Genomic DNA, 16,962 nt, shown 5'->3' on the forward strand with positions numbered 1-16,962 from the left:
ACCCATCATTCATATTTACAACTCATTCATTCATCATTCATTCTCCGGTGTGAGCGGCACCGGGGGCAAGGGTGAAGTGTCCTGCCCAAGGACACAACGGCAGCGATTTTGGATGGTAAGAGGCGGGGAGCGAACCTGCAACCCTCAGGTTTCTGGCACGGTTGCTCTACCCACTACGCCATACCGCCCCATTATATTAATTGGAACCTATTAAATAATAAGAAAGATGTACACCACTTTGATACTGTGCACCAAATGTTTTTACTACTGCATCTCATTACTTTTTTTATGTACTGTAGAGAAGGACAACGTGAGGCACTAAACACTGAACACACATATCTACTGTACGTATATTATATCTACTGTACGTATATTATATCTACTGTACGTATATTATATCTACTGTATGCATATTATTTTTATTTATTTATTAAGTTTTTTAATGTATATTATATCTACTGTACTTATTAGTCTATTATGTCTACTGTACTTATTACGTATATTATATCTACTGTACTTATTATTATTTTTATTTATTTATTTTATTTATTATGTACTTATTATTATTATGTACTGTAGAGAAGGACAACGTGAGGCACTAAACACTGAACACACATTATATCTACTGTACGTATATTATATCTACTGTACGTATATTATTTTTATTTATGTATTTATTTATTACGTTTTTGTACGTATATTATATCTACTGTACTTATTAGTATATTATATCTTCTGTACTTATTACGTATATTATATCTACTGTACTTAGTACTATTTTTATTTTTTATTATGTACTTATTATTATTATGTACTGTAGAGAAGGATGACGTGAGGCACTAAACACTGAACACACATTATATCTACTGTACGTATATTATATCTACTGTACGTGCATTATATCTACTGTACGTACTGTATATTCTATCTACTGCTGTTATATTACCATATAGTTACACTGCTCATCCTGCCTTGTTGTTTACCCCAAGGGTCTGATTTACTAAGATCGAAATAGCACGCGTTAATCAGCTTGTTTACTTTTACTACTATTAATACTTTTAGTGGGCATGTTGCATGTGATCTACTAAGACTGTGTGTACCCACTTTTATTCTTTGGCTTTTAACACTACGTGAGTTGTGTGGTCCTCTGTTGTCCTCTGTGTTTTTTATCAATTTGGATTTTTATTTACTGTTTTAATTGGTTTTACCCTTTAAAATCGTTTTTAATCATATTTATTTTTATATAGTTTTTATATTGGTTTTATATTTATTTATTTTTTGTTTTTATTCAGTCATTGGTGGAGCAAAGGATAATTTTTGAATATTGTTTTTAATATTGTTGTGCAGCACTTTGGAAACATTTTTGTTGTTTAGATGTGCTATATAAATAAAGTGGATTGGATTGGATTGTACAAAATCCAAAACCAGTGAAGTTGGCACGTTGTGTAATTCGTAAATAAAAACAGAATACAATGATTTGCAAATCCCTTTTCAACTTATATTCAATTGAATAGACTGCAAAGACAAGATATTTAATATTCGTAATTCATTTTTGCAAATAATCATTAACTTCCAATTTGATGGCAGCAACACATTGCAAAAAAGTTGGCTAGGGGGCATTTTTACCACTGTGTTACATGGCCTTTCCTTTTAACAACACTCAGTAAACGTTTGGGAACTGAGGAGACCAATTTTTTAAAACTTTTCAAGTGGAATTATTTCCCATCAAGATCAGCTTTGCGTGTGCTATCCGGTTTGCACGTGTTTTAGCGCACACAGATCAGGCCCTATGTGTAGTGTGGATGGTGTTGTTAGATACCTTATGTGGTAAACATAACATTTAGGAAATAAAAATACATAACTATATAAATAAAAACTATATATATATATATATATATATATATACATATATATATATGTATGTGTGGAAAGAAAATCACAAGACTACTTAATCTCTACAGGCCTGTTTCATGAGGGGTTCCCTCAATCATCAGGAGATTTTAATAGAAGCATTCACATACCATGGTTTATATAGGACACAGAACGGGTAGGTACAGGCAGGCGTAGGGGCGTGGTGGAACCTCAAAGACAATAATGTTGAATATTCAATAACATGGCGAATTCTTGCATTCAGCACACCTTACAACAGTGGTAACAAAAGATGCAACCTTTGCTTAAAAGAGAAACTGTTTATCATATACCGCCCAGACCTGCCATCCCTCAACAAGCGCAGCGAGATTGTATCAGCATGTCGTCACAGAAGGAAACACCTCCTAGGTAACACATGAGCCAATCACCACGCCCCTACGCCTGCCTGTACCTACCCGTTCTGTGCCCTATATAAACCATGGTATGTGAATGCTTCTATTAAAATCTCCTGATGATTGAGGTAAACCCCTCATGAAACAGGCCTGTAGAGATGAAGTAGTCTTGTGATTTTTTTTCCACACATACATATTACGCTCTACCACGGTATCAAGCACTATTTTTTGGATAATCTAATTAAGACATATATATATATATATATATATATATATATATATATATATATATATATATATATATATATATATATATATATATATATATACATATACATATATATATATACATATACATACATATATATATATATATATACATACATATATATATATATATATATATATGTATATATATATATATATATATATATATATATATATATATATATACATATATATATATACATACATACATATATATATATATATATATATATATATATATATATATATATATACATACATACATATATATATATATATATATATATGTATATATATATATATACATACATATACGTACATATATATATATATATATATATATATATACATACATATATATATATATATATATATATATATATATATATATATATATATATATATACATACATATATATATATATATATATATATATATATATATATATATATATATATATATATATATATATATATATATACATACATATACGTACATATATATATATATATATATATATATATATATATATATATATATATATATATATATACATACATACATATATATATATATATATACATACATATATATATATATATATATATATATATATATATATATATATATATATATATATATATATATATATATATATGTCTTAATTAGATTATCCAAAAAATAGTGCTTGATACCGTGGTAGAGCGTAATATGTATGTGTGGAAAAAAAAATCACAAGACTACTTCATCTCTACAGGCCTGTTTCATGAGGGGTTTACCTCAATCATCAGGAGATTTTAATAGAAGCATTCACATACCATGGTTTATACAGGGCACAGAACGGGTAGGTACAGGCAGGCGTAGGGGCGTGGTGATTGGCTCATGTGTTACCTAGGAGGTGTTTCCTTCTGTGACGACATGCTGATACAATCTCGCTGCGCTTGTTGAGGGATGACAGGTCTGGGCGGTATATGATAAACAGTTTCTCTTTTAAGCATAGGTTGCATCTTTTGTTACCACTGTTGTAAGGTGTGCTGAATGCAAGAATTCGCCATGTTATTGAATATTCAACATTATTGTCTTCGAGGTTCCACCACGCCCCTACGCCTGCCTGTACCTACCCGTTCTGTGTCCTATATAAACCATGGTATGTGAATGCTTCTATTAAAATCTCCTGATGATTGAGGGAACCCCTCATGAAACAGGCCTGTAGAGATGAAGTAGTCTTGTGATTTTTTTTCCACACATACATATATATATATATATACGTATATATATATATATATATATATATACATACATATATATATATATATATATATATATATATATATATATATATATATATATATATATATATATATATATATATATATATATATATATATATATATATATTGCCAAAAGTATTTGGCCACCTGCCTTGACTCACATATGAACTTGAAGTGCCATCCCATTCCTAACCCATAGGGTTCAATATGATGTGGGTCCACCTTTTGCAGCTATTACAGCTTCAACTATTCTGGAAAAGGCTGTCCACAAGGTTGCGGAGTGTGTTTATAGGAATTTTCCACCATTCTTCCAAAAGCGCATTGGTGATGTCACACACTGATGTCGGTCGAGAAAGGCCTGGCTCTCAGTCTCCGTTCTAATTCATCCCAAAGGTGTTCTATCGGGTTCATGTCAGGACTCTGTGCAGGCCAGTCAAGTTCATCCACACCAGACACTGTCACCCATGTCTTTATGGACCTTGCTTTGTTGGAAGAGGAAGGGGCCCGCTCCAAACTGTTCCCACAAGATTGGGAGCGTGGAATTGTCCAAAATGTTTTGGTATCCTGGAGCATTCAAAGTTCCTTTAAACTAGAACTAAGGGGCCAAACCCAACTCCTGAAAAACAACCCCCCCGCCATAATTCCTCCAGGTGATTAGGATTAACTAGATTAATTTGCAATATAGTGTATATATATATTGACATTTGAGCACGATGATAAAGTGTATTTATAGGGTACACTACCTTATACAGTTATGGCTACCAAAGCACGGAACTGAGCCGGTGTCTTATATGCGAGTGTGTCCAATTTCTCAAGGCTTTTCAGGGATGACAGCAAGACCTCGAACTATCATCACAGCTCTCAGCCCCATCTGCTAAAGTCATCACCAGCACAGACACCGCCTCCCTCCCACCCGCTCGCACACACACACACACACACACACACACACACACACACACACACACACACACACACACACACACACACACACACACACACACACACACACACACACACACGCACACACGAGGTGTGAAAAAAAGTCATCCCTCAGCATTTTACCAGAGATGGGAAGCAGACTATAAACTTTCTTATGTTCAGACCTTCTGTTTGTCACTCCACTCGTTGACGTTGTCTTCCTCGCACACTCTTCATGCAAACACACACATTTGACGCCGCTCTGGTGAGACCACGTCCACGCGGAAATGCTTTCGGAGACCCGTTGAGTTTTTTTTTTCTCCCCCCCACGCAAAGCCAGTGTTTTTGTGAGAATGAATCAAACACGTTTTCTTTTTTAAATACCTCTGAATGTGGCAAGTGTACTTTTAATTGTTTTAAGTCATCTTAAAGGGAAACTTTTTATTAGGACTATCATCAATGGACCACATGTGGTTTTCTTTTTTTTAATGCATTCTAACTCGTAAAAAAAAGGCTTGCAAAAGTCAGCTAACAATGAAGCCAATGAGATTCTCTCCATTCAGACTACAAAACCCAAAACCAGTGAAGTTGGCAATTTGTGTAATTGTAAATAAAAACCGAATACAATGATTTGCAACTTATATTCAATTGAATAGACTGCAAAGACAAGATATTTAATGTTCAAACTGAGAAACTTCTTTTTTTGTTGTTGTTGCAAATAATCATTAACTTAGAATTTAATGGCAGCAACACATTGCAAAAAAGTTGGCACAGAAGCATTTTTACCACTGTGTTACATGGCCTTTCCTTTTAACAACACTCAGTAAACGTTTGGGAACTGAGGGCACCAATTTTTGAAGCTTCTCATTTGGAATTCTTTCCCATTCTTGCTTGATGTACAGCTTAAGTTGTTCAACAGTCCGGGGGTCTCCCTTGTGGTATTTTAGGCTTCATAATGCGCCACACATTTTCAATGGGAGACGTGTCTGGACTACAGGCAGGCCAGTCTAGTACCCGCACTCTTTTACTATGAAGCCACGTTGATGTAACACGTGGCTTGGCATGCTCTTGCTGAAATAAGCAGGGGCGTCCATGGTAACGTTGCTTGGATGGCAACATATGTTGCTCCAAAACCTGTATGTACCTTTCAGCATTAATGGCGCCTTCACAGATGTGTAAGTTACCCATGTCTTGGGCACTAATACACCCCCATACCATCACACATGCTGGCTTTTACACTTTGCGCCTATAACAATTCGGATGGTTCTTTTCCTCTTTGGTCCGGAGGACACGACGTCCACAGTTTCCAAAAACAATTTTGAATATGGACTCGTCAAACCACAAAACACTTTTCCACTTTGTATCAGTCCATCTTACATGAGCTCAGGTCCCGCGAAGCCGACAGCATTTCTGGGTGTTGTTGATAAACGGTTTTCGCCTTGCGTAGGAGAGTTTTAACTTGCACTTATGGATGTAGCGACCAACTGTAGTTACTGACAGTAGGTTTCTGAAGTGTTCCTGAGCCTATGTGGTGATATCCTTTACACACTGATGTCGCTTGTTGATGCAGTACAGCCTGAGGGATCGAAGGCTTAGCTGCTTACGTGCAGTGATTTCTCCAGATTCTCTGAAACCTTTGATGATATTACGGAGCGTAGATGGTGAAATCCCTAAATTCCTTGCAATAGCTGGTTGAGAAAGGTTTTTCTTAAACTGTTCAACAATTTGCTCACGCATTTGTTGACAAAGTGGTGACCCTCGCCCCATCCTTGTTTACGAATGACTGAGCATTTCATGGAATCAACTTTTATACCCAATCATGGCACCCACCTGTTCCCAATTTGCCTGCACACCTGTGGGATGTTCCAAATAAGTGTTTGATGAGCATTCCTCAACTTTATCAGTATTTATTGCCACCTTTCCCAACTTCTTTGTCACGCGTTGCTGGCATCAAATTATAAAGTTAATGATTATTTGCAAAAAAAAAAAGTTTATCAGTTTGAACATCAAATATGTTGTCTTTGTAGCATATTCAACTGAATATGGGTTGAAAAGGATTTGCAAATCATTGTATTCCGTTTATATTTACATCTAACACAATTTCCCAACTCATATGGAAACGGGGTTTGTATATGAAAAAACATCAAAAATACGGAAAATACGGTATATACAGAATGTAATGTAGTATCAGGCAAAATCTTGACATTTAATATTTACGTATTTTCCTCATTTTGGGAATTTGGCGATATATTAATTTCATAGACGCATCACAATGTTTGCTTTTCCCTTCAACAACAACAACAACTAATCATGGCAGACTTCATGAGACAACAAAGACTACTACGAGACAGTTGATGATCTAGAACCTTATTTTTTTTTTAGCAGTTTCAGAAACTGTGTGCTAAACAGATGCAGCATTAGTGAAACACTAAGCATCATGTAGCAGTATCGCTAAGTGCTAAACAAGAAATACAAAGTACGAACATAAAAAACACAATCACGTACTGAACAATGTCTGCTCTCACTGGGGTGCTTATAGCTTTCCGCTTTGATGAAGAATTGATTACAATCAAGCAGGTTAAAAAGAAAAACGAGCGTCTTTTCCTAGCCTACTCCGGATATATTGGATGTCAAAGTTGACCAGCTTCTTGGTTTATGTCCACAACCTTCTACTATCCAGGTGAGGGGCATGATTTATAATCTGGAATTAACTTTCACCAACTCAGAGGCGATGCAGCAGCTCACTGGCTACTAAAAATAGTTTGTCTGCGTTAGCGCTTATAATAACAATATGGCCAATACTTGGTTAATATTCAGGTCATGAGATATAAATGGAGTATTGTTGGCGATTTTTTTTAGAAGGGTTTAGTGCAGATTTGGGCAAAAATACGGCCCGTGGGCCAAACGCGGCCCATTAAGATTTTCAATCCGGCCTGCCGGACGTTCTACATAATTTTTAAAAAAACCTTTAACATCAAAAGTGTTGCCGCCATTATGATGTGCAGTGCTGTTTTTAAATGGCCGTAAGTCTTGAACTATAGAAAGTATGTCAATGGTCGAAATCTGCGCTTTTGAGTGTTATAAGAGTTTGTAGAAGTTCCCCTCTAGTGGGTTCTTCAGACCACCACACACTGCCAGGAAAGCCCGGAATTCTGGGTATAACACTGTTTTAATTTCCTCAAATCGTGCAAAGTCTTTTGCTTTTCAGCAACGTGTCTTTTCTGCGTCTGTGTCTCTCAGCAGCACCTCCGACTCCAACTACTCGTCTCATCACGGCTGCTGCTAATGAAGGCGACAGGTGATTATTACGGTAATCTACGTCACAGCAGCTCAGACCAGGAACAAAGCAGAGTGGGCGGGGTTTGTTTTCACAGCAGCCAGCCCGAAACGCGTGTGTCAGAAACAGATGCGGAAGCAGATTTTTACGTGATAATATATCATATCGTAGGTGTTTATTCCACTTTGCATTCATATTTTGCTGTTTGTTACATTCTTGTTGTGTTTTACTTGATTGTAAAAAAAAACAACTATCCAGGAGCGGGTCTGAGAAGTAAAAGAGGAGCGACGTTCATATGTTGTTAATATTCAGTGTTTTATTGTTCATAGTTAATATTGTAAATCCCACTTTCTTTATTTTAATGTACATTTTGGGTGTCCCATTCAGTAAACAACTGTAAAATTCCATTCTGTTTTTTTCAAGGCGGTCTCTTTTTAGAACTCCCTCAGACATTGCGACTTTTGGTATTAGTGTTCCTGAAAAAAACGGGACCCAAACACACATACTGTACAGCCATTTTTAACAGCTAAATGTGTATATAGCATTTATACACACATACACCTTGGCCCCCTAGACACATATTTTCTCTCAATGTGGCCCCCGAGTCAAAATATTTGCCCAGCTCTGGTTTAAGGGGTGGAATAGAGGACTTTCATCAGCTCTATTGTTAGCCACCTCGTACTTGCCGTATTTTACTATTTAGAATGCATAAAAAAAAGAATAACATATGTGGTTTTGTCTTACATAGGGATTGTTAATGGTAGTTGAAATTCCTAAAAAAAACTAAAAACTGCAGTTCCCCTCTAAGTGTTCTTCTGCAGACATATCCAAAAAAATAAATAAATACATAATTTAAAAAAAGGCGTTACAAAGTGGGCAGGTCTTCTAAAGTGTGAAGGAAATGAAACCTCTACCTGTGTTTTACTTCTTCGGTTCACACATTGCCGACATCTATCTTTAGCAACCTATCTACAATTCCAGACTTATCATATTCTTTTGTTTGGCAGTCCAGGAAAAGGGAGGTGTGGGCACTACTTAGACAGCACAGGGGGAAGAGGGAAGGAAATTAATTAATGGTAAAAAAATAGCCGGGGAACAAAAGGTTAAAGATGCACAGATAGCGAATATTAAAAAGTGAGGCCCTGAAGAAGCGAGGGTGTGCCATGAAAAATGAGACACAGCTGCGGGTAATCACTTGTCCCCACAAAGTGTTAAACAAACTTTTCACTTAAACTTTGACCTTCAGGTATTTCATTATCTCGGGGGAAACACAACATGGGGAAAAAAAGAAATGAATTCATTTTTATTTCCATTTTTATTTATTTCCATGACTATTTACATTGTAGATTGTCACTGAAGGCATCAAAAGTACTTAACAAAAATAGGTGAAATAACTGAAAACATGTTTTATATTGTAGTTTCTTCAAAATAGCCACCCATCGCTCTGAATTCTGTTTTGCACACTCTTGGCATTCTCTCGATGAGCTTCAAGAGGTAGTCACCTGAAAGGGTTTTCACCTCACAGGTGCCATAGTTTTGATGCCTTCAGTGACAATCTACAAGGTAAATAGTCATGAAAATAAAGAAAAACGCATTGAAATGAGAAGGTGTGTCCAAACTTTTGGGCTGCACTGTAGACAAAATACAATATACAGTTAACGACATAAATTACAATTTAATTGTACTATGATAATGCATGTTGATTAGGGCTGCCAAAATATATATATATATTTTTTAATTAATCGCAATTTTTGTTTTGAACTATTTTTAATTTAAAAAAAAAAAAAAAAAAAAACATTGATTTTCAAAATGTCTTTTTTTTTTTCTTTACATTTTTTTAAATAAATTAATTACTTTTTTAAAAATCTGTCCTGTCCAGCCACTACGGAAAATCATATTGTTGATGTAGATTACCGGTCCGTGTACCTTCTGTTCATTCTACTTCCAATTCTCAAATGCAAAGCAAAAAACTAATTTAGGGCCATTTTTTCTATTTTCATCTCTGAAACAAAAGTTGGACAACTATTTAATGACACTTTTTTAAAACGACAATAGGACTCCTGCTGAACAAAGATGTTACCATCATGCTAAAAACATGCTAAACGCAAAGGAAAAGCTAAAATACTGCTACAGAACCTCAAATCACATGTTTTTTTGTTTATTTATTTTTTTGTTCATGGTCTGTGCTTATGGTATGCTTGTAATGTGTAATGTCTTGTGACTTGCGTATTAGGTCGCGTTGCACCGGCGGACGGAGGGTAGCAAGGGGTCTTAAACGGTGGCATCGTGTGTGTGTGTGGACACGGATAAGGCTAGGTGTGATTTACCCTGGATAACCTTATCCGTCGGGGCCTTAGAGGCGGAGGTCGCCGAGGTCTCCAGTGACAAAGACAAAGACACATTGTGACGATTGAATCAGAGGCTTTGAAAAGAAACCAATGCAAAACACACTGCAAAAACTGAAATCTAAGTAAGATTAAATATCTCCAATAAGGGTGATATTTGCTTATTTTCTATCCAATAAAATAATTCTTCTCACTAAGCAGATTTTATGTTAGAGTGTTTTACTTGTTTTAAGGGTTTTGGTCCTAAATGATCTCAGTTGCTGAGATTTGATGACCTATATTGAGTAAAACATGCTTGAAACTAGAATATCAACTGTTGCAAAGCTGTGTGATCAACACTCACAAGTATAAAACTACCTTATTAAAGTAATAATTTCTTACTTCAAGCATGAACAAAAAAAAAATCATGATGCCGAGCGCATATCATTATGTCAAGATAATGGCACTACCATTTACTTAATTTAAGAATATTTTTCAACATATTGAGCAAAAAGGTCTCTTCTTTTTTTCTACCAAGAAAAGTGCACTTGTTATTCATGAGAATATACTTATTTTAAGCTATTTTTGGGTTCATTGAGGTTAGCTAATTTTACTTGTTTTGGAAAGTCTTGACAAGCCGAATTTTCTTGTTCTATTGGCAGATAATTTTGCTTAGTTCAAATAAAATACCCCTAATTTTATTTTTATTTTTTCTTGTTTTGGAAAGTCTTGACAAGCCGAATTTTCTTGTTCTATTGGCAGATAATTTTGCTTAGTTCAAATAAAATACCCCTAATTTTAGTTTTTTTTTTTCTTGTTTTGGAAAGTCTTGACAAGCCGAATTTTCTTGTTCTATTGGCAAATTGTGCTTAGTTCAAATAAAATACCCCTAATTTTAGTATTTTTTTTTCTTGTTTTGGAAAGTCTTGACAACCGAATTTTCTTGTTCTATTGGCAGATAATTTTGCTTAGTTTAAATAAAATACCCCTAACTTTAGTATTTTTTTTTTCTTGTTTTGGAAAGTCCTGACAAGCCGATTTTTTTTTGTTCTATTGGCAGATAATTTTGCTTAGTTCAAATAAAATACCCCTAATTGTAGTAATTTTTTTTTCTTGTTTTGGAAAGTCCTGACAAGCCGAATTTTTTTTTTTCTTTTTTTGGAAAGTCCTGACAAGCCGAATTTTTCTTGTTCTATTGGGAGATAATTTTGCTTAGTTCAAATAAAATACCCCTAATTTTAGTATTTTTTTTTCTTGTTTTGGAAAGTCTTGACAAGCCGAATTTTCTTTTTCTATTGGCAGATAATTTTGCTTAGTTCAAATAAAATACCCCTAATTTTAGTATTTTTTTTTCTTGTTTTGGAAAGTCTTGACAAGCCGAATTTTCTTGTTCTATTGGCAGATAATTTTCCTTAGTTCAAATAAAATACCCCTAATTTTTGTAATTTTTTTTTCTTGTTTTGGAAAGTCTTGACAAGCCGAATGTTCTTGTTCTATTGGCAAATTGTGCTTAGTTCAAATAAAATACCCCTAATTTTTGTATTTTTTTTCTTGTTTTGGAAAGTTTTGACAAGCCACATTTTCTTGTTCTATTGGCAGATAATTTTGCTTAGTTCAAATAAAATACCCCTAATTTTAGTATTTTTTTTTTCTTGTTTTGGAAAGTCTTGACAAGCCGAATTTTCTTGTTCTATTGGCAGATAATTTTGCTTAGTTCAAATAAAATACCCCTAATTTTAGTATTTTTTTTTCTTGTTTTGGAAAGTCTTGACAAGCCGAATTTTCTTGTTCTATTGGCAAATTGTGCTTAGTTCAAATAAAATACCCCTAATTTTTGTATTTTTTTTCTTGTTTTGGAAAGTTTTGACAAGCCACATTTTCTTGTTCTATTGGCAGATAATTTTGCTTAGCTCAAATAAAATATCCCTAATTTTGGTATTTTTTTTCTTGTTTTGAAAAGTCTTGACAAGCCAAATTTTCTTGTTCTTTTGGCAGATAATTTTGCTTAGTTCAAATAAAATACCCCTAATTTTAGTATTTTTTTTTCTTATTTTGGAAACTTGACAAGCCGAATTTTCTTGTTCTATTGGCAGATAATTTTGCTTAGTTCAAATAAAATACCCCTAATTTTTGTATTTTTTTTTCTTGTTTTGGAAAATCTTGACAAGCCGAATTTTCTTGTTTTATTGGCAGATAATTGTGCTTAGTTCAAATAAAATACCCCTAATTTTTTATTTTTTTTTCTTGTTTTGGAAAGTTTTGACAAGCCGAATTTTCTTGTTCTATTGGCAGATAATTTTGCTTAGTTCAAATAAAATACCCCTAATTTCAGTATTTTTTTTTTCTTGTTTTGGAAAGTCTTGACAAGCCGAATTTTCTTGTTCTATTGGCAGATAATTTTGCTTAGTTCAAATAAAATACCCCTAATTTTTGTATTTTTTTTTCTTGTTTTGGAAAGTCTTGACAAGCCGAATTTTCTTGTTCTATTGGCAGATGATTTTGCTTAGTTCAAATAAAATACCCCTAATTTTTGTATTTTTTTTTCTTGTTTTGGAAAGTTTTGACAAGCCGAATTTTCTTGCTCTATTGGCAGATAATTTTGCTTAGTTCAAATAAAATACCCCTAATTTTTGTATTTTTTTCTTGTTTTGGAAAGTTTTGACAAGCCGAATTTTCTTGTTCCATTGGCAGATACTTTTGATTAGTTCAAATAAAATACCCCTAATTTTAGTTTTTTTTTTCTTGTTTTGGAAAGTCCTGACAAGCCGAATTTTTCTTGTTCTATTGGCAGATACTTTTGCTTAGTTCAAATAAAATACCCCTAATTTGAGTTTTTTTTTTTTTTCTTGTTTTGGAAAATTCCTGACAAGCCGAATTTTTATTGTTCTATTGGCAGATAATTTTGCTTAGTTCAAATAAAATACCCCTAATTTTTGTATTCTTTTTTCTTGTTTTGGAAAGTCTTGACAAGCCGAATTTTCTTGTTCTATTGGCAGATAATTTTGCTTAGTTCAAATAAAATACCCCTAATTTTAGTATTATTTTTTTTCTTGTTTTGGAAAGTCTTGACAAGCCGAATTTTCTTGTTCTATTGGCAGATAATTTTCCTTAGTTCAAATAAAATACCCCTAATTTTTGTATTTTTTTTTCTTGTTTTGGAAAGTCTAGACAAGCAGAATTTTCTTTTTCTATTGGCAGATAATTTTGCTTGGTTCAAATAAAATACCCCTAATTTTAGTATTTTTTTTTTCTTGTTTTGGAAAGTCCTGACAAGCTGAATTTTTCTTGTTCTATTGGCAGATGATTTTGCTTAGTTCAAATAAAATACCCCTAATTTTTGTATTTTTTTTTTTCTTGTTTTGGAAAGTCTTGACAAGCCGAATTTTCTTGTTCTATTGGCAGATAATTTTGCTCAGTTCAAATAAAATACCCCTAATTTTTGTATTTTTTTCTTGTTTTGGAAAGTTTTGACAAGCCGAATTTTCTTATTCCATTGGCAGATAATTTTGCTTAGTTCAAATAAAATACCCTTAATTTTTGTATTCTTTCTTTCTTGTTTTGTAAAGTCCTGACAAGCCGAATTTTAATAAATAAATAAATGGGTTATACTTGTCTAGCGCTTTTCTGCCTTCAAGGTACTCAAAGCGCTTTGACAGTATTTCCACATTTACCCATTCACACACACATTCACACACTGATGGCGGGAGCTGCCATGCAAGGCGCTAACCAGCAGCCATCAGAGGCAAAGGGTGAAGTGTCTTGCCCAAGGACACAACGGACGTGACTAGGAAGGTAGAAGGTGGGAATTGAACCCCAGTAACCAGCAACACTCCGATTGCTGGCACAGCCACTCTACCAACTTGTTCTATTGGCAGATAATTTTGCTTAGTTCAAATAAAATACCCCTAATTTTTGTTTGTTTTTGTTTTGTTTTGGAAAGTCTTGACAAGCCGAATTTTCTTGTTCTATTGGCAGATATTTTTGCTTAGTTCAAATAAAATACCCCTAATTTTTGTATTTTTTTTTCTTTTTTTGGAAAGTCTTGACAAGCCGAATTTTCTTGTTCTATTGGCAGATATTTTTGCTTAGTTCAAATAAAATACCCCTAATTTTTGTATTTTTTTTTCTTTTTTTGGAAAGTCTTGACAAGCCGAATTTTCTTGTTCTATTGGCAGATAGTTTTGCTTAGTTCAAATAAAATACCCCTAATTTTTGTATTTTTTTCTTGTTTTGGAAAGTCTTGACAAGCCGAATTTTCTTGTTCTATTGGCAGATAATTGTGCTTAGTTCAAATAAAATACCCCTAATTTTTGTATTTTTTTTTCTTGTTTTGGAAAATCTTGACAAGCGGAATTTTCTTGTTTTATTGGCAGATAATTGTGCTTAGTTCAAATAAAATACCCCTAATTTTTTTATTTTTTTTCTTGTTTTGGAAAGTTTTGACAAGCCGAATTTTCTTGTTCTATTGGCAGATAATTTTGCTTAGCTCAAATAAAATATCCCTAATTTTTTTATTTTTTTTCTTGTTTTGAAAAGTCTTGACAAGCCAAATGTTCTTGTTCTATTGGAAGATAATTTTGCTTAGTTCAAATAAAATACCCCTCATTTTATTTTTATTTTTTCTTGTTTTGGAAAGTCTTGACAAGCCGAATTTTCTTGTTCTATTGGCAGATCATTTTGCTTAGTTCAAATAAAATACCCCTAATTTTTATTTTTATTTTTCTTGTTTTTGAACACTGACTTTTTGCAGTGCAGAAACAACTTGTGGCATCTTCTCGAAGACAAGGAAGAAAGAGTAAGAGAGTACCTTGGCAGAGAGGCATACTGACGCTCAGCCTCTTCATACTGTGGCACCATTCGCTGATCCGTCCCTCTGCCTGCAATCTGCAACAAACAAAATACACAAAAGTTGAGTTTGTGCATCTGTGGGTCTCTTGTGTACTATTGTTCAGTTTTACAGAAGCCGACTAAAAGATTACATTTCTGAGTCTTCTTCCCTATGTTGGTTCCCCGCCTGGCCTTGTGTTCTATACCTGCTCGTCTTTGGGATTGTTTCAGAGTCTATTCAGTTCTGCGCTATGACGGAGGATCCCTGTGGTTCCTTCCTGTCATGAATATCAGGATTGCCTGCTTGCCAGCTCTGTCTTCTGGTTCAATAAAAAAAAAACATTCTATAATTTGTGCCTGCCATCGTGTTGCTCTTGGCACGCTCTTTGTCAGCCACCACACACAAAACATCCCGACAAATTCAAAGGCAAACGACTTCTGTCAAATTGCAGAAAAGTTGTAAATCTTGTGCTTATGGTTTGAAAAGGCAAAACTGCAGAAGTATACAAGCACAACACACTCATTAGCTGATACGCCTGTGAGTGGTACGGAAGTCATTTAGGCTCGTTCTGAGGGATTTAGTCTTTAAGTCCTTGGAAAAGACATGGGAAAAATAGCATACATTTGAAGGCACGTCTCATCTCCAACTTGAGGTTCAAAACACCTCACACTCGCTGAACTTATTCCTTATTGCCACACCCCCAAACACACATCATCTCTCGGAGATTATCCCGGCCTATTTACCGAGGATATTTCACTTTTTTTTTTTTTGCACTACTCCTAAAAGACTCCAACTCAAGCCCATGCATAACGGAACCCAAAAAACCAGTAGACTTTTTTTTTTTTTAGGCACTTTAGGTTCCTGGAAATATAGGTTCAGGTATCTTATACAAATCAGGCTGATGAGGTATGGCACAGTGGTACAGTACATTTCTACATGATAACAACTAAAAATTGCAATTCTGGTAGGAATTGCGCGTGCTTGGAACTGAAATGCTAGAATGTCCAGGGTGAGTGGAGTGTGTGGATGTTGGAACGGTTCGAATCGGTTGAGAAATGTGGGATACGGAGAGGTTTGTCATTTTCAAAATAAACCATGAAAAAAATAATACTTACTTATAATTGACACTATGTAAAAGTGAAATTATGACTTATTTTTTAACACTTTTATGAGTGGGGACCTTTTGGATCCCCCATAATTTAGTGGGATTTATTCATGTATTTGTTTAAACTGTGATTAGTAATAATGAATCAAAATCAATGGTGTTATGAATTATTAACATAGTTAAGGCTCCAATTAATGCACATCAAATATTGCACTTTAAAACATTTTGGGAGGAGATAATGGATACTTTGTGTTTTACTAACACAGACCTAAAGTTGATCTAGATATTTGATGTAAGTGATAATTTGGACAAAAAAATACAATAAAATAAATACATAACTTTTTTCCTTGGGCTTCAATATTTCTTTATTATTATTATTATTATTATTATTATAATGTTTTCCAAACATTTGTTGATTGGATTTTTGACTTATACAGTCCAGAACTACAATATTAACATTTTATGACTGTGACACTATATATTAGGGCTGCAACAACTAATCGATTAAAATCGATTATAAAAATAGTTGCCGATTAATTTAGTCATCGATTCGTTGGATCTATGCTATGCGCATGCGCAGAGGCTTTTTAAATAAAAAAAAATAAAAATAAAAACAATTTAAAAAAAAAACAAAACCTTTATTTATAAACTGCAACATTTACAAACAGCTGAGAAACAATGATCAAAATAAGTATGGTGCCAGTATGCTG

General features: G+C 34.0%; 1 protein-coding gene across 2 annotated transcripts in view; it reads right to left on the bottom strand.

Moving 5' to 3' along the window:
- The window catches only part of pard3bb (par-3 family cell polarity regulator beta b), a 422,709-nt gene that overhangs the window by 44,770 nt on the left and 360,977 nt on the right, over positions 1–16,962 (bottom strand). For both annotated transcript variants that reach the window (XM_062067536.1, XM_062067535.1), the window contains exon 24: positions 15,127–15,203. In XM_062067536.1, coding sequence (XP_061923520.1) covers positions 15,127–15,203 — 77 coding nt within the window. The remainder of the gene's footprint in view (positions 1–15,126; positions 15,204–16,962) is intronic.

Source organism: Entelurus aequoreus, linkage group LG13 (assembly GCF_033978785.1).
Source record: "Entelurus aequoreus isolate RoL-2023_Sb linkage group LG13, RoL_Eaeq_v1.1, whole genome shotgun sequence".
Lineage (NCBI taxonomy): Eukaryota > Metazoa > Chordata > Actinopteri > Syngnathiformes > Syngnathidae > Entelurus > Entelurus aequoreus.